The sequence below is a fragment of the Physcomitrium patens genome, chromosome 1, assembly GCF_059467195.1.
Source record: "Physcomitrium patens ecotype Gransden chromosome 1, ASM5946719v1, whole genome shotgun sequence".
NCBI classification, from domain to species: domain Eukaryota; kingdom Viridiplantae; phylum Streptophyta; class Bryopsida; order Funariales; family Funariaceae; genus Physcomitrium; species Physcomitrium patens.
In genome coordinates, this window is record NC_143410.1 from 16,646,350 (window position 1) to 16,671,552 (window position 25,203).

Consider the following 25,203-nt stretch of genomic DNA (forward strand, 5'->3'; position numbering starts at 1 on the left):
GCAGTGTCTAAGCATTTAGCGTGTGTATCTCTTGTTCCACGTAGGCTTTGAGGGTCCAGTCTTTCGGTCTATGCACGTGGGATCCTATGACCGAGAAAGCCAAAAGTATCTCCCTCGCACTTTTTGTTTTGTAATTAGGGGGGATCTTTTCCACTGGAGAAAGATCCCTGTCATGGTCTTGGGTCCCCCGTTAGTTAACTGATAGTAGGCATCGGATTATGCGGGTTGTGGTGTCGCCCAGCTATAGGTGGTGGACTTGCGTGGTTTTAGGGTGCCAAGGTTTATCCGTAAGCTGGCACTGCCTTCGCAGGTTGTGTGGGAAGGGGGGGGAGAGTGAAGTTTCTCATTGGTCAATGGTCCAGGTTGTGCTGCCTTTCGACATGATAGGCCACAAACATATTGTGTGTTTACAGGTCCACAGCAGTTAATAGGTGGCTGGCACGAGTTGTGCACCAATCCTGTCAATTCAATCTAATTGTGTGATTTTCTACACTAGAAAAAAGAGGGCAAATGATATAGGAAAAAGTTAGCTTTACATCACACCATTGGTGATTGTCATATTTGTGATAGGCATCTAACTTTTATGGTGGCTCCTTACACAGTGAGTTCTTTCCAAGTAAAAAATCAAACAAATTTGTTTCCATTTGTTGTTTGAATTATATGCTAGTTTTCTCTCACCATAATATACAGATAAAGCCATCCATGATGGAATAAATATGGGATTAAAAACAAAGCTTGATATCAAGTACTTGCCTCAGAGCTTCAAATGAGGTTCTCTGTATCTGCAAAAAATGTGTTCCATGTGTTTGTCCTAATAGAACATTGATATTCCCAAATTGAACAATCAACTTTCAGCCCATTTCATTATAATATTATAATTATAGTGAATCCCAGTAGATTGGGAGCCCTGTTTACACTCATGGAAGATTTTAATCAAGGTCAAAGCCTATATATATATATATATACATATACACATACATACCACATGCAAAAGTGTGTGTGTGTGTGTGTCAAGCAAGTGCCATGCTTTGCATGGACCACACATATCTCCACACAAGCACATCTCAGAATTAATTTTAAAAACAACAAAGAAGAGGCTTTGTGGTTGCATTAGGGGGGAGGGGGGGGGGGTAGAGTTTAAGACAATTTCAACTGCACAAGGATGATAGACTTGCCCAAGTTGATTTTTTACAAACTTAAATGAAGTTGAAGGGTAGCTTGTGGGACATGGCTTTGAGACCCAAACCAATATTAGGGTTTGCCACCCCACTGGAGGAGAATCAGGGGTCTCATGTGTTGGACATAGTCTCAACTTGTTCAGGGGATTGTTCAGTGTTTGGTGATTCCCATGATGTCCCTGAGCAACTTTCACCCATGCACAAAGAAAATCAAAGAATAAGGGAATTTCCACACTTGTTAAAATTGATGGAAAAAAAACAAAAAAGAAAAGAAAAACAAACAAACAAGGCATTTCTCACTAAAGATGCTAAATGCTTGATTCAAAACTGTCTAAAGTCCAAGTGCAAGCAATTGGACTAATAAGTACAACTTGAACTCAACACAGGCAAGAATCATATCAGAAATTCTAAACAAAACTCTCTCTTTACAAATAGACAGCAAGCCATATTGTTGTCATCAAGATGAAGCTTCATCTTCCTTTCTAGAAAGTATGAGCATGTCAATTAGCATGTATGCACACTGGTTACAGAGAAGGAGATAAATGAACCTCACCACATGACAGGAGAAATACGGACCTGAAAGCCCAGCGTGGACGTGCCTAGTATAATAATAGTAATAAGATTGGGGGGTTCGGGGGGCCTGGAGGATGGAAGTGGTTATGGGGCGCCAGGTGGTGGTGGTGGTGAGATTCCGGCCAAGGGAATTCAGAAAGGGGGGGGACTACAGTTTCAGACGCTGTGGCTAATCGTCACGTGCCTGGCGTGGGAGAGGTGAAGGCTTGCCTCGCCTATTGGACAAAAAGTAGGTCGCCCTCAGGAACTGCCTGGGCGTGCTCACCCTCCCCTCTGGGGCCAGACGCATATGCTACTCACCAGGACGAGACGCTCGCCTGGAACAATCCACTCTCTTAGCATAACAGCGTTTTATTTGGAAGCCGTGATCCGGTGGTCGCCGCATCGGAGTCTGTTGTGGTCCCCAGGCAGCTTAGTAATCCCAACCTAATTCCCCTCCCACGTTGGAGTCTTTTCTTTGGCACTCTTAGGGCTCATTCATGCGCTTTCTTCTTTTGCCCAGCTGGGGTCGGAGGACTAACACCTCTGGAAAGGAGAAGAAGGAGGAGGAGGTGGCTTTTGGGAGGTTGGCGTCGAGGATGTGGATGGAGTGCTCGTGGGTGGGTTGGAGATGGCTGGAGCTGGATTGGAAGGAGTGGTGCGTAGCTCGTGATGCTATTCCATGCGCATTTGGGGATGTTTGGTCGTGCTTGCAGGACAAGCTTTAGATGTGTGTTGCATCGATCGTGTGTGAGTGGTCGCGTGGGAGACGGAGAGTTTGTGCTGTGTGATGTGCTGTATGGTGAAAACATCGGAACTAGTAGACTGCGTTGGTGATGGGCCTCACTTTGTTGGGAAGCACGTGTAGTCGAGGCCATCGCCGCTGCGTGGTGTAAAAAGTGATATAGCTGACGAAACAAGCTGTTGTGCAATCGTGAGCAGTCCTGCTGCGCCACAAGAGTCCAACCAGTGCAGGATTTGATGGGTGCGTAGTTTGTAGTCCCGTGTTAGATGCTCATTTGTCTATAGATTGGTGGTGCAAATGTCCTCGCAAATGGAGTTCGCTCGTAGGTTGTCTGTGAATGCTTGTGAATGGCAGAAAGCGGTAGGTCCATTGAGTTTCTTTCTGTGGTGAAAAGTAGATTCCCTCGTCGTGTAAGAAGGGACACAGAGGTGTGCGTATTGGTATTTCAATCTGAAAGAGTCTATGCGGTGTGCTTGCTGGAGTTTTTTTTTTTTTTTTTTTTTTTTTTTTTTTTGATCAGTGTTTATAATTAAGATTCTGTGTTCTTTGAGCCAAGTTAACAACCCCAAGGGCTGCTTTATCCCCTGTGACTTCTATAGAGCGTGTCGAGGTTTCGCTTCCACAACACAGCAATACTGATTCGACAGAACTCGCACTAGCTGACTAAGCTCCGAACTGATGAGCCCTGCCTGGAGATGTCGTTTTGCAGTTAAGAATACATGTTAGTTCGACGACTGTCATCTGTTATTCGTTCTAGATAACAACACGTAGCAATCCTGTAGCAACTCGAGAAAACAGTCTGAAACCCATGCAAAACGATGCAGATGCAAGGAAACATAATGCAAAATAAACATTGTTTACTAGGCTCGAAAAAGTGATTGTGATCGTCAGCCGTCATGCTTAATTTCTTGGGTTTTGCATTCTTCTGGGTAGAAGCAGAGACCCTGCTTGCTCTCTTCGCTTCCCACACAATTGCCCCTGGATTTCGATCCTTCGATTCAACTCGACAGGGCCTGCGGTTCTTTGTGGTTTTGGTGCAGCTTTGATGTTGCGTCTTGAGAACATTCATATCATCCTTCATTCGGGCTGCATCCAAGGCGTAGGCCGTCTGCCAGGCTTTCCATTCGAGCAGTGAAAGTTGTTGGTGGTTGATTGAGGTGCTGGAGCGTGTGTTGGTCCGTTGCATGATGTGCGTGGGCATAATTTCTGACGCTCCGATCCGTGGATTGAATTTGCGTGCAGATGTCATCACCGAAGTGGTGGTCTTGGAGGTGAGCGCTACGGGAGGTCGCGGTCGCTGGGGTTTGGGGAGCGGGGGGTGGAGCAGTCATGGGTGGCAGTGCGGAGGATGGGTACGCATCGGGAAGCAATGAGGCGAAGGCAGGGGGATCATGGGGTGTGGCTCCCCCTATCATGCACAGCTGGTGCCTGCAGCCCGATCAGCCAGGCAGTGCGTCGGAGTGCCCCTGGAACGACATACGCGACAGCGGGTCCCGGCTGGGGAACGACGCGGACGACGACTGTGGGTTTGATCTGAATCTGGGTCTGTCGTTGGGAGGAGGAGGGGGAGGGGGAGGCAGCAAGAGCAGCAAACTGAAGAGCAAGGAGAAGGAGAGGGAGGTTCTTCTGGACAGAGACGCATTCCGGGAGAAGGAGGGGTCGCAGGAGCATGGGCAGCGGAGGGATGACGGGGTGGCGAAGGAGGCGTCGCACGGCTGTGGGATGATGTTCAAGGTGTTGAAGACGGATCAAGACGGAGCGAGCCAGGCATTCTGGCAGGATGCGGATCGATCAGGGAGCGATGCGAAGGAGAAGGGTGTGGGCGGGGGTTTTGCTGGTCGGCAAGGTCCGTCGGGAGCGCAGGCAGGAGAGGCGAATTGGCGGGGTGGAGAGAGTTCGGTGGCGGAGGACTCGAAGATGTTCGAGCAGTACATGTGGCAGGTGCTTCAGGGGACATCGGGGCAGGGGGAGCATCAGCGCGGGGATGGGAGTCCGCAAGATGAACCGAGGTTGATGAAGGAGCTGCAGGGTCTTACCCCTCAGGCGGTGGCGACTGCAGCGGTGTGGGCGCGCATGGTGGCGCAAGGTGGGTTCCCAATGCAGCAGCTGCTGGAGGCAATGAAAGATGGCGTGGATCCGGCGACGCGGGAAGGGGGGTTTCAGCGGTCGCTGTCGATGAAGTCGTATTCGTCCGCTCCACAGTCGGAGGTGGTGGGAGCTCCGTCTCCCACAATGTCGCAGCAGACGGCAGGCGCGAATGGTGATTTGGAGAGGAGCGATTCAGACGTGAGCAAGAACATGCACATGGACCAGCAGCAGCGGCATGTGGCGATGATTCAGCAGCAGGAGCTGGCGGAGCAGCTGCGGAAGAAAGAGCTGCAGACGCAGAAGCGGCAGGAGGCCCGGCGGAAGAGGAAAGCGCTGCTGGAGGAGGCGAAGTCGAGGAAGACGAAGAAGGAGGAGGAGAGGGCGGGAACAGGGACAGGCGGGAGCAATGGAAAGTGTGGGGTGGAGGGTCCTCCCGGCGGGTTGAGGAGGACGAGTTCGCTGCAGCCATCGTGCGCGATGAGCAAGGAGAACTCGGTGTCGTCCCCGGCGGAGAGCCAGGACGCATCGCAGCATGGCGGCGAGGGTGGTGGGTTGACGGCATTCCGGAGACCGGGAAGCAGTTCGTGGATGCATCACAATTGGGAAGGCAGTCCTGGGATGGGAGGCGCGGGCGCGGCGAAGGCCAAGGTAGAGTCGATGCACGGAGTGGGAGGTGGGGACGGGAGGACGGAGTCGGGCGAGCAGGCGTCGGAAAGCCGGCGTGGTGTGGAGAAGGCGAGGGACAGGGGTGCAAAAGAGAGCAGCAGCGGGAGCGGAATGCACATGGAGGCGGTGAACGAGAATCGGAAGGGTGGGTGTGGGTCGCCGGGTGTGGTTCCGATGGAGAAGATGGACGTGGATGCGAGCGGTGAGGGGAGGCATGCAGGAAGCGCGAGCAGGCAGGAGATGGATCCTGCAGCAAGGGCGATGGGCAACGGGCAGATGGATCCGGGATGGATTCAGAGGACGATGGGGGTGCAGATGAGCGGTTATCAGTTGGCAGCGATGATGGAGAGCAAACGGGAGAATGCAGCGAAGATGATGTCGAGCTTTGGGGGGATGGCGAGAAGAGGCGACGGAGGGGCAGACAGGGCGGGTGGGGGTGCGGGTGCGGGTGCGAGTGGGTCGGGAGAGGCGGAGAGGAGTGCGAAGAAGAGCCGGGGATCGAACCAGACGAGCTCCGGTGGGACGGAGAGCTCGGACGGGAAGGACGAGAAGACGAACAATGGGGCGAGGATGGAGCAGGGTGATGCCGAAGCGCTGTCGAGCCCGGCGGGGGCGAACGGGGCCGTGGAGAGTCGAAGCAATCCGGCGAACGGCGTGATGGGGCCGGATCGCAGTGCGATGGCAATGATGAGCATGCCGTTCCCAGCGGGCGGAGGATTTCCAATGATGCCAGGGCCATTTCCGTTTCCGATGCCGGTGGCGAGCGGAGGTGGTGCGGGCGGAGTGCCGTTCAGCATGCCGTTCCCGTTTCCGTACGTGATGCAGTTCGGGGCGGTTCCAGCAAACCCAGGGGACGGGAACCAAGAGCAACGAGCGCACGGTGTGATGGCGAGTCCGTTTCAGGTGGCATTGCCTCCTGGGTATCCAGCGTTTCAGATCCAGACGGCGGAAGGGGGCGCAGGATGGGCGGGTGCGGTGGTGCGGCCGCACGTCAGTCCCCCCGAATCTCCACCTCGGAGCGGAGCAGGGAAGAGTGGGCAGGCGGGATCGGTGCGGGAGGACGAGAGACGCGGCGGTCGAGGTAGGCAAAGGGGGTGGGAGTGGGGCAGCGTTGCGATGGGGTGTGGGTGGTAGCAGCAGCAGCGGGGGATGCGTTGGGATGGGAATGGACGGAAGAGTCGAGAGGTGGTGTCCGCTGTCATTGATTGCGAATGCGTGGATGCGGATGGGGGAGGAGCAGTGAGGGGATGTGGATGGGGGAGGAGCAGTGAGGGGATGTGGATGGGAAGGAGGTCCAGGGGGAGTCGGGATATGCAGTTCCTGGGTGCGGGGGGCTTGGGAGTGAGTGGTGCTTTGGTGGGCGTTGTTGGGATTGGAGGGTAACACGTTGGACGTGGGGGTTGTGCGCGCAGGTGCTGGCAAAGGCAACGAACACGGTCGCAGTCGAAACGCTTCGCCAGGTGGGGAGTGTGATCCACAGGGGTTGGTGAAGGCGAGCTCGATGGGCAGTGGGGCGTTCAACAGGCTGCGCACGAGCGCGGGTGCGAGTTCGTCGCCGCTGGGACCTCAGTCGGCGATGTCTCGGTCAAAGTCGGATGCGGTGGGATTGAGAAGGGAGGGGATGGTGGGGAGTGCATTTGCAAGCCTGGGGGCGGAGTCGCACGCAGGCGGGAGCGGCGGACAGGGCAGCGGGCAGGGCATGCAAAGTGGTGGGTCGAAAGGGAGTTCAGGAGTTGGGACCCCGGGTCGCGGCGAGGGTGGCGGATGTCGGGGAGCGGCGGGCGCAGGGGACGAGGGTGGCGGGTGTGGCGCGGGGTCGGGTAGTGCAGAGCAGGCGGAGGGGGCTGCGGTGGAGAGTGCGTCCGCAGGCGACGAGGATGTGAAGCGACCGCAGTCGAGCGGGGTGTGGAGGCAGGGGTCGTCGGCGAGCTTGGAGGGGGTGGGGGGGCACGAGGCGTCGAGTCTGCGGCCGGGGATCGCCGCGGGGCAACAGTTCGGGGGCACGGGGTCCCCGCCAGACCTGCCGTGGGTGACGTGCAACGGGACGATATCGGGCGTGCTGTACAGAGTGGAGAAGGGGCAAGTGCGGATCGTGTGCGCTTGCCACGGGCGGCACATGACGCCTGCGGAGTTCGTGCAGCATGCGGGATGCGGGGAGATACAGAACCCGGAGAAGGCCATCGTGGTGGCGCCGACGGTGCTGTCACAACAGGCGGCCTCAGCGCAGGCGTAGGGTGTAGGCGGGGGCGGGGGCGGGGGCGGGGGGAGGAGGGGCTGGAGTCGTGGATTTGCGAGGAGGAGGGTGGCAGAGCGGATTTGTCTGTATAGTATCTGACAGGCCTCGGAGGGAGGAGTGGGGAGGTGGAATGAGGACCCTGGAGCGGGGCAGCGGGCTCGCAGGGCACGTCTCCCTGGTTTGTGAGGAGCTGAGCTGAGCTGAGCTGAGCTGAGTGTAGATAGTTGTCTGCCCGGGACGTAGCGAAAGGTAGGAAAGGACGGTTGGCGCAGTGCAGGATGTATAATAGCCGGCAAGTCTGTGAGTTGGGGTGGTGCGGGTCGCGGGGTGGGCATGTGCTGTGCTGGCGTTGTACCCCTTGAAGGGAGGAGCGTGCGCATCGTTTGGTGACAAGCAAGTGCTGGTGCGAAGGATGAGTGGGTGATGGGGCGGTGGTTTGGGGGGACGACAGAGGCAGTAACATTCATGTCCAAGAGCCGGAAGAGGGAGTTTTGCAGCAGAGTGGGGAGGTGGCGAGACAGAGGCGGGGAAGGTGGATGGAGGCGTGCGACGTGGGAGTGGAGGTGATGGTGGAGCGTGGTGGGGATGGATGTGTGTAATGTGGCGTGTCTGTTCCGGCGGTGATCGCTGTGGTCAGGCGATGCATGCATGCATGCACTTATGTTGTCGTGAGTGTGGTGTCGGTGACGGTGTCGGAAGGTTTTCATGCAGGATTGTATGGAGTTGGTCCTCCTCTTTTTTATTTATATATTTTTGGCTTGGAGCACGTCTGGACTAATGTTTTTTGATAAAGTGTGGGATTTGTGGATAGCCGGGTGTTGGAATGAGGAACATGAATGTATGCGAGTGAAATGGGCATGTGTGGGGAGCACGGTTGAGTACATGGAGCTTGTGAATGTGTTGTTAGAGGGAAGTATTGTGGGTGCAGGTGACGAGCAAATGAGATCCTGTGGTGCCGTTTGGGTGGTGGTATCGTTTGTTTTCATTTGGGGTGGTTGTTGGTGAGCATGGTGAGTGTGTTTGAAAAGAGTCGTAAGTGAAATGAATGGAAGGTGGCGAGAGATTCTGAAATGTAGGGGTGGTGGATGAAGTTGGTGTGAATCGCATATATCACAGTCTGTGCTATGTTTGTATTATGAGGAGTTTGGATGGATGGGTGGATGGATCAGACAGTGGCGATTGCAGCCGTGGACTGGGCATGTGGGAGGATTATTGATAGAGGTTATTGCGAATCCAATTGGAGAAACCACGCTAATTTAGAAGTTTTTGGTGTGTGAGTTTTATATTCTTTTTAATTCATTGTTTATAATTTACGGTGTACGAGGTGATGAAGGGAGAAGTGTAGATCAAAGGTTGAGTGGTTGTAGGCAAGATAAAATAGGTAGTTCAGTGAAGAGGATGGTGAAGGGTGAGTTTTAGTGACTTAATCAGTCAAAATAATCTGTTTATGATTTGTTGACTATTAAGGAAGTATAAAGTACCAGTCGGGCTTATCTTGTCACGTGTTCAACTTGGAGAAGTTGTGAAATCTGATTTTATTTATTTATTTATTTATTTATTTTCCCTCCTGCTTTTTAACATAACAGGAGTAAATCTTTAGCAAGTTTAGGCATTTTAGCTATATTAAGTTTGTACAGGAAGGTTTTGCATTGGTACTCCATTTGGAACAATTTTTGAAACTCTTGAATTTATCATATCACTAGCCAATGGCAATGGTTTAGTGTTAGTGCAAAGTATCTAGTTTGATTTTTTATTATCATTGTTCTCTACAAGTGATGAGATTTTGTTGGAATTTAATGTAATTTGATTAAAATAAGAGTTTTGATAAGTTTGTGATAATGGACTAAGAATTGGTTGGTTGAAATCCTTTGTGGATGATGACTTCCTACATGGTATTCTGTTGTGCTTTTGATGTAAGGATATTTTTGCCAAACTTGAATCTTCTATGTGATTTTGGATAAAGTTAAATCTTCCATGTTTCTAAGGTTGTAATGCACTTCAATGGCTTTCTATATGCTCTAGTATCTAACATTGTTTTGGTGTAAGATAAGGTATTTTATTTTGTTTTTAGAAGTTGATAATGTGAGGTTGATTTATAAAGATAGGGTTCTTACATATTAAATTAGAATTGAACAATTTGTAGAGGAGGTTTGGTTAAACTAGTGTTTTGTTATAAATTTCTAAATTTGTTTGATTTTTTTGCCTTGAAATATTGTTGTTCATGAGGTTATTGCTTAGTTTGTAGAGATAACAAGTTTTGAGCATATTTTGGTGGAAAACAATTGCAATCTAAGAGTTTCTATGTGTTGAAACAAACACATTTTCATAGGTGATGGGCATTGATAATGGACACAATTATATTTATGAAGGCCAAGAACATGCTCATACTCTCAATCACACAAAAAACCACTTGTGCATGTTAGATTTGTAACTTAGATTGCATCATGTCATTGTAATCCAAGTGTGAACATAATTTGAGGTAATTCATTTTGGTCCACATCTTTTTCAATCTAACTTGCACTGCTGGAATTGTAATTTGGTAGCTAATGGTAGAGTTACTGTTTTCCTACTCAGTTTTGGCAGTCACTGTAGAAGTGATCGCTTACAAGCTTGCCCACAAACCAAGCCGATGACCTCAAGCCTAATTTCAGTCACTTAGCATCACCTATTGTAAAAATGAATACTGAATAACAAACCACACATTTTAAGATTATGCATGAGATGCACGCTCGCAGACAGAAATCAAGCTCCGTGTCAAGCTACAATGGCAACATGACACTCGCTGACTGAACAAAAACAATAATCGCTATTGCGCATATATTGAATTACCTACATGGACCTCGTGGGTGGAGCATACAGGAATAAGAACACCATGACTGCGCTGCTTTGAGTCATCATGATTGCTACCATGATGGATGCATCTTGTATTCAAGTTTCAAGAAATTCACAACCAGAATACTGGTGAAACCTACACATGTTGGGACACTACACTTCTACATTCCTTACAAGTAGTTTAACTTCCTTCGCCGACCATTTTCAAACTTTATCCGAAACCTGACAGTGAAAAAGCTAACTTAAGGGTAAATGATTCAAGAGCAGTAACAGCAGACTAGCCATATAAGTATGTACATGGCCAGCTCTCCAAGATCATGATCCTGGAACTTAGATCACTTCCATAACTTCTTCAGGGACATGTTCTTATCTGTTTCCTTCTTCATCACCTTAGCCACAGCCATCTCGAAGTCCTCTTGTGTCACATGTACACGCCGTTCACGTAGAGCAAACATGCCAGCCTCTGTGCATACAGCCTGATTGAAGCAATAAAAAATTAGTATAAACGAACAGCCAAAATTTTAAATAACATAATACAAAAGCCTCTAGCAGCTTCCTTCGTATCACTACCAGAAATAAACCCTAGATACTGTAGGTTTGTAGCTACCTTGAGCTCAGCCCCTGATGCACCTCCCATCTTCTCAGCAATTTTCTTCAAATCAATACCTCGCATGAGGTTCATCTTTCTTGAATGAATTTTGAGAATATCCAATCGAGACTGCACACCAGATTAACCATAAAGATAAGCTCACACAATAACAGGGAAAATCAAAAGCAAAAAAACTAAACTAAGATTATACACTTTTGAGTACCTCTTCGGTTGGATTGGGGAACTCAATTTTCCGGTCAATTCGTCCGGGTCGCAAGAGAGCTTGATCTAGAATATCAATTCGATTCGTAGCCATCAACACCTGCATAAGTCCCAAGATAGGTAGTTGATAATCAGTTGAAAGTCAACCAGCAACACGAAGGCAATTTTCAGAACATGTGATTGTTTATTTACTCACCCAAACAAAAACAGTGTCGGTAGGATTCATCCTCACAAAGTACAAACACAACATGACACAGCTCGGTCGAACAAAAGTCGATTACAATGTAATTGATAGAAATAATTTACCTTGATCTTGTTAGATGCTTCAAATCCATCCAGTTGATTCAACAACTCCAACATTGTCCGTTGGACTTCACTATCTCCATTACCATTCCCAGACTCGACACGAGCTGAACCAATGCTATCAATTTCATCCATGAAAATGATGGATGGTGCATGTTCCCTGTAGAAGCAGAGATGTGTATCAGAATCTTCGACACGCCAATCACAGCGGTTCAAAGTACGAAGTATCCAAACCTAGAAAAGAAATCACATGCAGTCCATTCGTCAACAACAATGGCAACCACCATAATGAAGGATTCAGTGTAGCAAGCACCACTGCAAGACTGCTTACCTAGCCATGACAAACAGCTCACGCACCATGCGAGAACCTTCTCCAATGTACTTCTGCACAAGCTCAGATCCTGAAACTCGAATGAAAGTGCAGTCTGTGTGATGTGCTACAGCCCGGGCGAGCAGAGTCTTTCCAGTACCAGGAGGTCCATACAACAGAACACCCTGTAGAACCAATTCGTGTCAGTAATTTTTTCAAATAATTTAACTCAGAGGTGAATTTGCAACACACATGACACCAGAAAGAGCGGTAAACAAATTACGACTATAACTAGAGTCTTCCACATAACTAGAGACTACAACACGTACTTTTGGCTGAGCGATTCCCAAACTCTCAAAAAGCTCCGGATGTTTGATCGGGAGCTCTATGACCTGTCAACAATCCAAGAATGTTCAAAGAGGCGTTTCATTAGAAAGTCATCAATCATGGATCGCCTGCATTCTTAAGTTACTCGCACAAAGCAGCTTCCAGAATATTTGTGCACACGTAAAAGAAATTACGGAACAAATCATTTACACTAGACCCACCTCTTTAATTTCCTTAATCTGCTGATCAAGACCTCCAATCATATCGTAAGTAGAATCCGGAACTTTCTCAACTTTCATGAGATTGACCAAAGGGTCCACCTTGCTGGGGAGAATTAGGTGCAAAACGTAACTGTCATTCCGAAGCGCGACTCTGGTAGATGGAGTAATTTTATTGATATCGATGCTCTTGTCAAGATCTACCACATACTTGCCCTCCGGATGCACCTGCACCGACAGTGAAACACAACCATGCATGCCTCAACTGCTTGAAATGCTGACCCTATTATCACAAATGTGCACATAGCAACAGGAAAACCCTTTCCGGCCCGCTTCGAATCCAAAATAGAGTATAATTCAACAGACAAGAGCTTCGATTTCCCACGCAAACCCTATCAACGCCTCACCAGTATACCAAATAGTACGTAATTGATAACCGCTTCAAACTTATTCCCCAGGAGAAAGATCAACGCTAAAAACGAAGCAAAATCAAAATTAGGGTTTCCAAAGAATGCAAAACCCACCTTCACGAGAACCTTCGTCTTCCCCATGACCTTAACGACTTCTCCGACATAAGAACCGGGCTCTTGCAATAGTTGCAGCTCTTCTCTCAACATCCGCACTGAGTGTGCACAACCAGAACTCAAGTCAATGACAAACAGATGATCCACTAGCCTACCACTGTAAAACGAATGTCGTCTGAAAATAGCAAACGTACCATCTGGCTTTGAAAATTCACACGTTTCTTCCAATCAAGACTACAAAACCCATCACATAAAACAGTCACCCCAACACACAAAGCGATTGAAAACTCTGATGATTGGAGTGAACACGAACCTTTAGAATTGAGATCATTTCGCTGCGCCTCAAGTCGATGAAGATTATGGGTCTTCACTCGCAATTGAAGAAGCAGATCATGTATATGCGAGAGATAGTAGTGTCGCAATCCCTCACCAGACCTAGCAGGCCTGTTTGGTGCCTCCTCTGCTCGCCCCATCGACTTACTGCTTCAATTCACAAATCCTGACAAAACCCAGCTCCCAAAAACTCTGTAGAACCAGATCAATGCCAATCGGAAACAAGCAACAATCACGCCAGGCAAAACGGGAAGAATAGCAATGAAGCAGAGGATGTTGCCCCTAGGGTTTGCAAGGCGATGAGTGACCCTCAACTTTCCTCTGGACCCCCGGTCACTGGTCACCGTGCACATAGATGATTAGCACAAGCGGTGGTCATTTTTCGTTTGAAATCTCTTCTCATCCATCCATTCGTACTAAACAAAATTTGCGAGCTACCCACCGCACTGACGGGCAGCCTAGTGCAGGGTTAGAAATATCTCCTTGCTTCTCTGTTGTGCTTCCATTAGAGTATTTCAATGCTCTACAAAAGTTTTTGACTTTCGGCGTTGGGAAAATAAAAATAATAGTTAAAAATTATTTAAACTACATTTTTGATAACTCCATCAATATCCAAAATGACGTTATTGGTACAACAAAACAAAAAATGTGATCACTTCAATTTTATATTTTATTTTATTTTAGATCATAGTACTTTTGTGTATACAGGTATATACAGTAATTTTATTTACAAGAAAAAATTTCAAAATATAAATTTAATTAAAAATAAAGTTGGAGTGCATAAATAATATAGTCCATACAGAATATTTTATTGCTATGCAATGAAATTCCAATAACTCTCATATCTAGGATTATAACCTTTATCATTAGAATTTGCAAAATGATTGGTCAATTTACTAAGTGTTTAAATAAATTGCAGTCTAATCGGTTTAATACAATAACCAACTTTGAGATAACCTTACCTGCCTGTGCAATAAAAATTGTAGAAATTGACAATAGGATTAAGACCATATATATATATATATATATATATAAACATATATATAATTAAAGCTATAAAAAACCTTTCTAAGTATAACTATAAATAACTTAAATATTTTCCGAGATTAGGGTCTTTCAATATAAGTACTGCATAATAAAGAATACTATTATTTGGAGTCTTTTTAAATGTGAAATAACAACAATAAAATTCTATCTAAATCTTTCCACACAATCAATGATGTCGAAGATAAACACATTGATTTAAATTATTAATAGCAACAAATACAGGACATTATAATGTACTCGTAAAAAGACCTAAAATTACAATGTATAAATTACATTTAAATTAAATTGAGTTAGTACTTAAAAATACATGAATGAAAATATTTATTCACACACAATGTACAATAATTTAATGTCATGTTAGATTTATATCAGAAGAAAATATAGCTATTTGATATCTTTGATATTAGTTGTTTCATGATTATTATTAGTATTTTTGCAAATATCTACACAATATCAAATTTTTTTTGGATTCTTTTAGTTAATATTATCTAAGAAAATCAGTAAAAAGTATTATTTACTATAAAATAAAAGTAGTACCTAACTAACTAACTATATATATATGAAAATTTTGTAAAAAAATAATAAAACTTGTATTCATTTCATTGTTTAATATTATGGATCTCTATCAATCTTGTGAAATTTATATTGTTTGATAGGTTAGTTCAAAAAACAAACTTGCTAAATGAATTCTTTATAAAGAATATAAAAAAGACTAAAATAACAACCCACTGAAGTAGTTTAAGATGCAATTGATCTTATGAGAGAAAACTTTATTGTTTCAATGGAGTTATAATATTCTAAGGCATATATATATATATATATATATATATATATATACTTATGCATATCAATATGTTTATTTGCATTAATACAATAAAAATATTTTAGACAATCAGGCATTATTGTCTTGTACAATAAGAAATTAAAGACAAAATAGTATGTATTATGAAATATTAGAATATGACAAAAAAAAAAAAGAACAAATCATCTTATTATAGAAGTATATTAGCACATAATAAAACACATTATAGAGTCTTTTTAATTCTTAATTACAATAACACATATCTAAGCATAAATTATTTTAAAAAATTATTTATAATAATCAAACAAAGTTAACTAAAATCTCTTTGTCTCTTTTTTCATAATTATTAAAAATAAAAAATTATTGATTAAAAAATAATAAATATTTATGATAAATTTTATATTAATATTGATTGGATTTTTATTATAAATATCTATTTGTGTGAAGAAGGTGAGCCTCTTTATGAGAATATGGAATCCTTGATTATAAGTGGATTGTAAAAATGATAATATTGTTCCAAATGAATTCAAATATAAAAGGGTAGTTCAAAGGCTAAGTATAAATTTTAGATTAATTCCTGTTTTGTGCCAAGATGCATCCAACTCCTAACTCTAATATCAAATCCAAACCTCCTCTCACTAAAATACCTATAAATTACTTATTACTAATGTAATCTAAAAAATATTTAAGTCATTAGGCTTAATTTAAGCTACAAGCTCCAAAATGTCATAGTCGACAAACAAATTTCAAAGAAATTGAGAGCCAAATCAAAGAAAAAGTTGGCTGCTTCTTATAGTTGCAGCCCTCAAAATCTTCATCTACAACTTAGCTTGAATCTTCTTTAATAATGATCTTTTTCTAGCATGCAATAGCTTATTGAGAAGCTAACAATAAGAACTAGATTTTCTCAAAATTTCAATACAAAAAGATAAAAATGTAATAGATGGGATGGAAAAATCCAAACTTGTCTTGAATCATACCGCTCAAAAATTCTAGCAATCTTCTATTCTACAAATTTGTATAGATCTCCTTTGTCTAAGCTCTTCTTTTTATGTACTAATACTTATTAAAAAACTAACAACAAGATCTAACTTCTTTTAAAATCTCATTACAAAAAGATAAAAATGTAATAGATGGCATAGAAAAATCCAAACCATTCATGAATTTCTTTACTTCAAAATTCTAACAATTCCCCTCTCACATGACACTAGTTCAAGGAAAGCCTATTTGATATAAAAAATCTCTATCCTAACTTTCTCCCAATATGTATCTTAAACTACTGTAGAACCGGATATATATCCTAAAAGATAATATCTTTATAGCTTAAATAATCTATTCAAGACAACAATCTCATATTCTAAATTCTATTCAAATTTGTAAATATATTAGCATTATAATCCTTGTTTCTTACAAACAAAACTAATCATCCTCCAAAAATCTTTGATATACTTAAATTTAGTGTATCAAGATATTGGCTCCCTCTAAACCAACATATATTATAATATATTCTAAAGAATTAGACGACAATACCTCCATCATCAAAATAAGAGTCATTATAAGTCTTATCACCTTTGAATTATTAATCAAAATATTAAAGTTTAAAAGTCTTTAAATTTTCTATATAATTCATTCTATCTTACCACTATTGTATTACATGTTGTCTTGTTTAAAAATACATTAGGCACCTAGTTGTAGAAGGTAAAGTTATATTTTATAAATATCTAAGAAATCCTAATAGATTTTACTCATATAAAAAGAATGCAATTCAAATTTCAATTCAAAAGTACTTAAAGCCAATACAAAGTGTTCAAAAATATTCTTCTTAGTAACCTCATTTATACGCAAATTCCAATTATTTTATTACTTTATAATTAGGCTATTTTGATTTTTCTTTATAAGCCCTAAACATAGTAAGTGAGCTTTAACAAGCTATAACTTTTAATTTGACTGTCTACTAGATATAAAATTTTGGAAATAAATACTATTATAAATCTTTTATATGCTTAAAAAAATTTAATCTAATCCAACTTATAGATTGTGAGAAAACGTCCAAAAAACTACATTAATGTTACTCAGCTACCAACTTAAAGCTAATATAGATGTTCCAATAGCAATTTCTCTTTCTTACCTTCCACATAATTGGAGAATTCTTTTGTTACCAAAACTAAATACTTTATGCTCTTAAGCCCCATTGGCATGGAAATCAAATCAATTATCTATTAAAAATGAATGGCAAGTGGATAAGTAGGGCATAAACCATCTCTATATCTTACCTTGGATTACAATTGATATTCTTTACAAGAGCTTATAAATTCTTCAATATTCTTATATAAGTCCTTCCACCAATAGTATTCTTTGATCTTAGTGTAGGTAGTCCAAACTCCTCTATGTCCAACTTATAATGTATCATTGATCTCACTTAATATATTGTGTTTGATTTTCAAATCATCCACCACTCTCAATAATATACTATCTTTTTTTTTAGCATCTACTATAAAAATCTATAAAATAAAAGATATTTGTAATATTAATATCTAATATCTTTAAAGATCTTATCAAATCAATCCTCTTGCTTCTTCATTGTACTCAAATACAAGCCAATGTCTCTGAACCTCCTTTCATATAAACCAATTTTGAAGAATACAACCTCATCATCTTGATTTCTTCTACTTGTGGCAAATACAAAGTCTTAGGCTAAGTCTTCATCTTCTTCTTATGCAAGCATTTCCTTTTCTTTTGATTACCTAATCTTAGACATTATATCTGCCATCAAGTTTTTTTTTTCTATGACGTACACCAAAATAGGATTTAGAGACTTAATAAAAGTAATATATTAAAGCATGGTAATAACCAATGTAGTAAAATTAAAAACCATTCCAAGAAAAGGCAAAAAATTAATCTCTAATATCACATGAGTACCTATTAAGTAATTCTTCTCAACCTTCAATGTAATAAGAGCATCCCAAAGTTCTCTTTTCTCTTGTAAATAAGTTCTTTACATCTCAGTGAAAATCCTTGCTATAAACTTAATTGTAAAATTCTTATCTTTTTTATTATCTTCTCTAATAGTACATCCAATGACTATAGAACTTGTGTCAATTGTTACTATTACCAATCTTCCATAATTATAGTCCTTTTCCCTTAACACTAGTCGTGATTTCAAAACCACCTTTAATCCATCCATGGCCAATTCTTGCTCCTCACCTCATGCATTTTTTTTTTTTTTTTTTTTTTTTTTTTTTTTTAATAATAGATATAAAGATTCTATAATATAAGAATAATAGAGAATTCATATATAATAAAATATACAAGCATGTAAAAATCTTTTCACTTTGGTGGTGCTGCTACATGCTTTCATTTTTGTTATAGTATTTATTTTATCTAAGTTTGATTTTCTTCCATAGCTATTGTATAAATAATAAACCACCATAATTTCTTTAAATCTAAATGTGGACTTTTTAAAGAATAAAGTGAGATTTACCTCCTTAAGTCTCTTCAAAATATGCTCCACATCTTTAATATATTCTTGTATAAATTTATGGCATTCATCATCTTGTAAAGTCAAAGTCTTAGTCTCCTCCTTATAATCCTTGATTGGAACATCATCGAAAAAGGATATTATCTTCTTTTGTATAAATTCCTTCAAAAATTTGGTTCATTCCATTTAAAATTTGAACTACCAAATTAATTGCATCTTGTGACAAAGTACATACATGCATTAGATTTAAAGAAGTCTTTATAATCTTTAGGTTCCTATTTTCTTTGACTAATTAAAATTGAATATAATCTAAGTATAAATTCCTATTAGAATAAATATCATGCTTTGCAAAAGCTTTTGTTACTTCATTGTCATAGATATATATCTATTGTAATTATTATCTAGGTAATATGAATAAGTAGAAGTAGATAAAAGTAGATTAATTTCATAATATCTTCTAAAAAAGCTTTTTAGAAGCTTTTTAGACATTATTTTGACTTTATATGTGTTTATAGTTGATTGATAGGTTAGAAACTTAGTCAACAAGCTAATTACATGCCACATATATTGGTAGCTTATAGAACAAACTAATTATGTGGTGTCTATATAAAAAACTTGTTTTGCAAGTTATGATATATGTCACGTAAAATTAACACGTTTATGGAAGTCCTATAGAATGTTGCCATATAGATCCTAAGTAGATAATATATATATATAGAACAAAGAGTAAAGCCTTATTTACTCTTGTCTATTCCTTTTTTGCTTCTACTCTAGTTTTAAGAGTTTTTAGTTTTTTTTTATCTTTTAGCAATATCCATTCCAATTTTTTTTAATACATATACTTTTTTATGTTTATTTTTTTATATTTCTTTGAGAGAGTCTCACTTGTTTATTTTCTTTTATTGAGATATTGTCTTTGATAAATTGATAAGAATATATGTACATATCAATCTTTGTCTTTTTTTTTATTAAGAGAAGATTACTTCTTTCTCTTGATAAGACTTAAGTATATTAAGAGTTTCAAATTACTCTCTTTTAAATTGATAATTGTTTTAGTATTTTTTCTTTATTTTCAAGTTTTTCTTCTATTTTTTTTGAGCAATATTATACATCTTCCTTTCTTTAAGTGTTATCATAACAAAGCTTCTTGAAATAAAGAGTATAATGATATAAATGTAAGAGCAATTGAGGGAGTCAATGCTTATAATGCATCATTTCAATTTATTGCCATAGGGAGCAATAAGAATGGCAGAGAACAAATATATAGAAATGATTGGAGTTGCTTCAATATCTACACCAAATCATATATCTTTTCCTATGGTAGAATATCCTTCTAATGTTAGAAAACCAAAGATTATATTGTCCAAGAAATTTGATGGCATAAGATCCAAGTTTTGAAGATTTATTAATCAAGTATAATTTGTGATTGAACTTCAATCCTAAAGCTATTCAATTTTAAGATTACAAGCTAGATTTATTGGTACATTCTTTTTAGGTTTAGCATTATTATGGTTTTTATCTTTTTTTGAACAATAAGATCTAATATTACATAATTTGGAGACTTTTTTGGTAGAATTTTATACTTTATATAAAAAATATGATGTAATTTGTATTTCAATTAATAAAATATTATCATAGATATATATATGTAAGCTAGTAATTACATATATAAATAAGTAGAAGTAAATAAAAATAAGTAAAAATAAATTAATTCTATAATATCTTCTATAAAAGCTTCTTAGAAGCTTGATAGATATTGCTTTGACTTTAAAGGTGACTTTAATTGACTTTTTGGATTAGAAACGTGGTCAACAAGTTGGCCATGTACCACACATGTTGTTAACTTAAAGATCAAGCTAACTATGTATTCCACATGTAGAAAAACTTACCTTATAAGTCAAGGCATGTATCCTACAGAGTCAACACATATTGGAGGTCCTATAGAAGATCGCCATGTAGTCCTTAGTTAGATAATATATATAGAGATAATAGTAAAGCCTTCTTCACCCTTATCAACTACTTTCTTACTTCTAGTCTAGTTTCAAGGGTCTTTAGTTTTTCTTGTCTTTTGACAATAGCTATTTCAATTTTTTTCTTAATATATATTTAATCATTTTTATTTTGTCATCTTTCTTTGAAAAAAGTCTCACTTCTTTATTTATTTTTATCAAATTTTTGTCTTTGACAGATTGACAAGAATATACTTACAACATCGGAGCTTTATTTAATCTTGATTAAGAATAGATTACCTCTTTCTCTTGATAAAAAATAAGCGTATTAGAAGTTGCGGATTACCCTCTTCTAAACTGATATTATTTTTAGTATTTTTTTTGTTCTTCAGTCATCTGTTCTATTTATCTTAAGTGATATTAAACATCTTCTCTTTTCTACGTGTTATCATAAGAGAACTTGCTGAAATGAAGAGTGCAATGGTATAAATGCAAGAGCAATTGAGGGAGTTGATACTTGCGATACATCAACTCAATTTATCACTACAAGGAGCAACAAGATTGGTAAGAAAAGAAGATATAGAAATGATTGGAGCTGCTTCAACATCTGCACCAAATCATGTCCCTTCTTCTATAATAGAATACCCTTTCAGTATTAGAGAACCAAGAATTATCCTACACAAGAAGTTTGATGGCACCAAATCAAAGTTTAGAGGTTTTATCAATCAGGTACAACTTATGATTGAACTTCAATTCCAAAGCTATCCAACTCCAGGATTGCAAGTTAGATTCATTGATATGCTTCTTCTAAGTTCAGTATTATCATGATTTTCATCTTTTCTTGAACGACAAGATCAAATATTGGATAATCTAGATACTTTTTTGGTAGAGTTTTGATCCATGTATGGAAAACATGATGCAATTTGTGTTGCAACCAACAAAATTTGTATTTTATGATAAGGCAATCGATCAGTAATGTTGTATGCTTCATAATTTTAACAACTTGCAATTAATATCAAGTGGGATGTTGTTGCACTTATTAGCCAATTTTTCTATTGATTATAATATGAAGTAAAAAAATTAATGCTCAACTTACTGCATCCTCAAACATTGAATTAAGCAATTGACTTTGCTATGAAGTACGACAATCATCTTTTTGAATTTCGATATAAGAACTGTACAAGTAGACCTCAATGTTACTATAATCCAATGGCAACACCAATTTCTCTTCAACACATACATTCGGAAGTAGAGGATATGTAAATTGATGCAGTATGTTTCAAACCTCTTACTAAGCAAGAAAAGACTTGTCGTTGTCAAGAAGGATTGTGCTTATATTATGGAGGACCTAAGCAGAGTGCTCAACATTGTCCAAAGAAATGACGCAACCATAAAATGAGGAATATGGCTATCAAAAAAGATAATATGTCAAAAAACGAGTTTCTCCAGCTACAATAGGGATCGTGCGGTTGGAACCTTATATAACACCTAGTGAAGCTCCTATTTTCTCCTCAAAACCCTCTTTTTGTTTTATAATAAATATTATTTTAGGACCTAAATATGACAAAGCCTCTGTCTTATTAGATTCAGGAGCCTCAGCATGTTTCTTAGATGAAGAATTTGCTGAAAGACATAACATACTTTTAGTGAAGAAAACTAAACGTGTTCATGTAGAACTCATAGATGGTCATCTGTTATCTTCATGACATGTTACTCATGAAACCCTTCCTATAGAAGTAGCAACTAATGGTCATAGTAGCTTTGTAATATTTAATATCATTAGATCTCCCTCTAATCTAGTCATCTTAAGTTTATCATGGCTAGAAAAATATAATTCTAAAATAGATTGAACTTCTCGTAGTCTTGACTTTTTTGAAAGTATAATTAAGATAGTAATTAATCAAGTAAAAAGTCATAAGTCTAGTACAATTAAATCTATATTTATAAGTAGAAGATCTTTTTTGTATGCAATAAAAGAAGGATTACCTTGTGTCATTTATGTTGCACATGTTTTTACTAGTGGAAAGACTTCAAGTCACATTCCAAGCCAATATCAAGATTTTTAAGATGTATTTGAGAAAAAAAATGTAGATACTATTCCGAAACATCGTTCCTATGATTGCTCAATTGACCTTCAAGAATGAGCACAACTGCTATTTGGATCAATCTACAGTTTATCACAAAATGAGTTGATTGAACTCAAGGAGTATATTGAAGAAAATCTGGCCAAGAATTTCATACGCCATTCCAAATCTCCAACATGAGCTTCAATTTTATTTGTAAAGAAAAAAGATAGATCATTGCGGATGTGTGTTGATTATTGAGGATTCAAAAAAATCACCATTAAGAACAAGTATCTGCTACCTTTGATATCTAGACTCCTTGATCAGTTGAATCAAATTAAGATCTATACAAAAATAGATCTACAAAGAGCATACAATCAGGTACGTATCAAAGAAAGAGATGAATGGAAGACTACGTTTCAAACAAGGTATGGATATTTTGAATACAATGTCATGCCTTTTGGACTTACAAATGCACGAACAACATTCCAACATTTAATAAATGATGTCTTTTGGGAGTTTTTAGATGATTTTTTTGTGTATTACATAAACAACATCTTATTCTATTCTAAGAACACAGAAGAACATTAACTTCATCTTTGTCATATGTTACAAAAACTAAGAGATGCGAGATTCTATGCCAAGATAGAAAAGTGTGTATTCTATATTATTCTAGTCGACTTTTTAGGATACATCATTACAAATGATGGATTTATGATGGATTCTAAGAAAGTTCAAACTATTATGGATTAGAAGATTTCAAAAACGGTAAGAGATGTCCAATGCTTTTTGAGATTTATTAACTACTATTGGATCTTCATCAAAGACTTCTCTCAAATTGCAGCTCCATTTATACATTTGACTTGTAAAGACAAACTTCAATGGAATTAAGAAAAAAAAGTAGCATTTGAAGCTTTAAAGACAACCTTTATTTTTGCACCAATCTTATATTGCATCAATTTTTCTAAACCATTTTTTATGGAAAAAATTACATCAGACTTTGCCTTAGATGTCATATTGTCAAAAATGAGAACAGATGATAAACTTCACCGAATAGCTTTTCATTCTAGAAAATTATCAATGGGCAAGTTCAACTACAAGATCCATGACAAAGAACTTCTTACAATCGTGGATTTATTTGAAGAATGGCACCATTATCTAGAAGGTGCTCCTAGCCTAGTTACCATATATATGGATCACAAGAACTTTGAATATTTTATGTCAGCACATGTTTTGAATTGTCGCTAAGCCCGTTGGAGTGTATCTTTATCAAGATTCAAATTCAAGATCACTTATCAATCAAAAAAAAAAAAAGATTTATCAGATGCACTCTCTAGACGATCTTACCTTGCACCAAAGGAAGGAGATGCTCTTTTAGATCAACAATGGATAATTTTCTTGAAGCTAGAGCATCTTCATTTTTGAGCAATGAAATCAACACTAACTGTTGATTCAACTTTCATTAAGCAAGTTCAGTCAAATATATCTTCTAATCCTCTTATTTGTGATATTAAAGGAAATCCTTCAAAGTCTCATGATATTTCCAAGTTTGAATTCAAGAACAATCTATTATATTTTGAAGGACGCTTATATGTTCTAGAAGGTGAAGCTCGATTACGTGTTCTTCAAGCTTATCATGACTTTCTAGCAGCATGACATTTTGGATACAATAAAACTTTGGAACTAATATCCAAGGATTTTTGGTGGCCTCAAATATGGAAAGCTGTCAAAGATTTTGTACAATCTTGTCATATTTGCTCAAGATAAAAAATTCCTGGTCATCGACCTTACAGACTTTTACAGCTATTACTTATTTCAAAATAACCATGGTCTTCTGTTTCTATGGATTTCATTATGGATCTTCCAATCTCAAGTTCTTATGACTCTATATTCATGATAATAGATCGTTTTACCAAGATGGCATATTTTGTACCATGTACAAAATCCATCACAAGTGAAGAAACAACTAAGCTTTTCATTGACAATATCTATTGCTATCATGGATTACCCAAGGATATTCTATCAGATAGGAGAACTTAGTTTGTATCAAGATTTTAGTGGACTCTTTTCAAGATTCTAAAAGTCGATATAAAACTAGCTTCAACATTCCATCTTCAAACTAATGGATAAATAGAGCGTATTAATCAACTTTTAAAGGAGTATTTAAGATGTTTCATCAACTACTAACAAGATGATTGAACAATTCTTTTGCCATTGGTAAAGTTTGCTTACAATAACACGATACATTCTTCTATAAAACAAACACCTTTCTTTATCAATTATGGTTATCATCCATGACTTGATACTTTTGACTTTTCAAAAGTTGATAATCGTACGACAAAAGATTTGGCAATTCATTTGTCAAAGCTACATACAACAATAAATGCACAGTTAAAAGAAGCTCAAGAACAACAAAAGATCAATGTGAATGTCTATTGAAAGGAACAACTACCATTCTACATGGGTGACAAGGTATGGTTACTTCATCACAATATCAAGACCACTCATCCTTGTGACAAGTTGGACTATCGAAGGCTTGAACCATTTTTTATTTCTGCACAAATCAATCTAGTTGCATATCGTTTACACCTACTGGAGTCAATGAAAATCCATCCAGTATTCCACGTGTCTCTTCTTGAACCATACAAGATGGTGGACATACCAAGAAGAAGACAATCTCCACCTCCTCTTATAGAAGTAGATAATAATTAAGAGTTCGAAGTAGAAGAAGTCTTAGATTC

General features: G+C 39.4%; 2 protein-coding genes across 2 annotated transcripts; one reads left to right on the plus strand and one right to left on the minus strand.

Annotated features, from left to right (window-relative positions):
• The first annotated feature begins 2,010 nt into the window (after positions 1-2,010).
• On the plus strand, positions 2,011-8,231 carry LOC112287871 (uncharacterized). Its single transcript, XM_073535036.2, has 3 exons — positions 2,011-2,388; positions 3,718-6,310; positions 6,642-8,231. The coding sequence occupies exons 2-3, from the start codon at positions 3,805-3,807 to the stop codon at positions 7,460-7,462; spliced, it is 3,327 nt and encodes a 1,108-aa protein (XP_073391137.1). The 5' UTR covers positions 2,011-2,388; positions 3,718-3,804; the 3' UTR covers positions 7,463-8,231.
• Positions 8,232-10,350: 2,119 nt separating this feature from the next.
• On the minus strand, positions 10,351-13,374 carry LOC112290099 (26S proteasome regulatory subunit 8 homolog A). The gene is made up of 9 exons (XM_024536046.3): positions 13,104-13,374; positions 12,791-12,888; positions 12,270-12,494; positions 12,051-12,113; positions 11,743-11,906; positions 11,415-11,571; positions 11,110-11,208; positions 10,905-11,015; positions 10,351-10,773 (listed from the first exon to the last, which is right to left on the minus strand). Exons 1-9 carry the CDS (start codon positions 13,261-13,263, stop codon positions 10,633-10,635), a joined length of 1,218 nt encoding a protein of 405 aa, XP_024391814.1. The 5' UTR covers positions 13,264-13,374; the 3' UTR covers positions 10,351-10,632.
• Between the last annotated feature and the right edge of the window lie 11,829 nt (positions 13,375-25,203).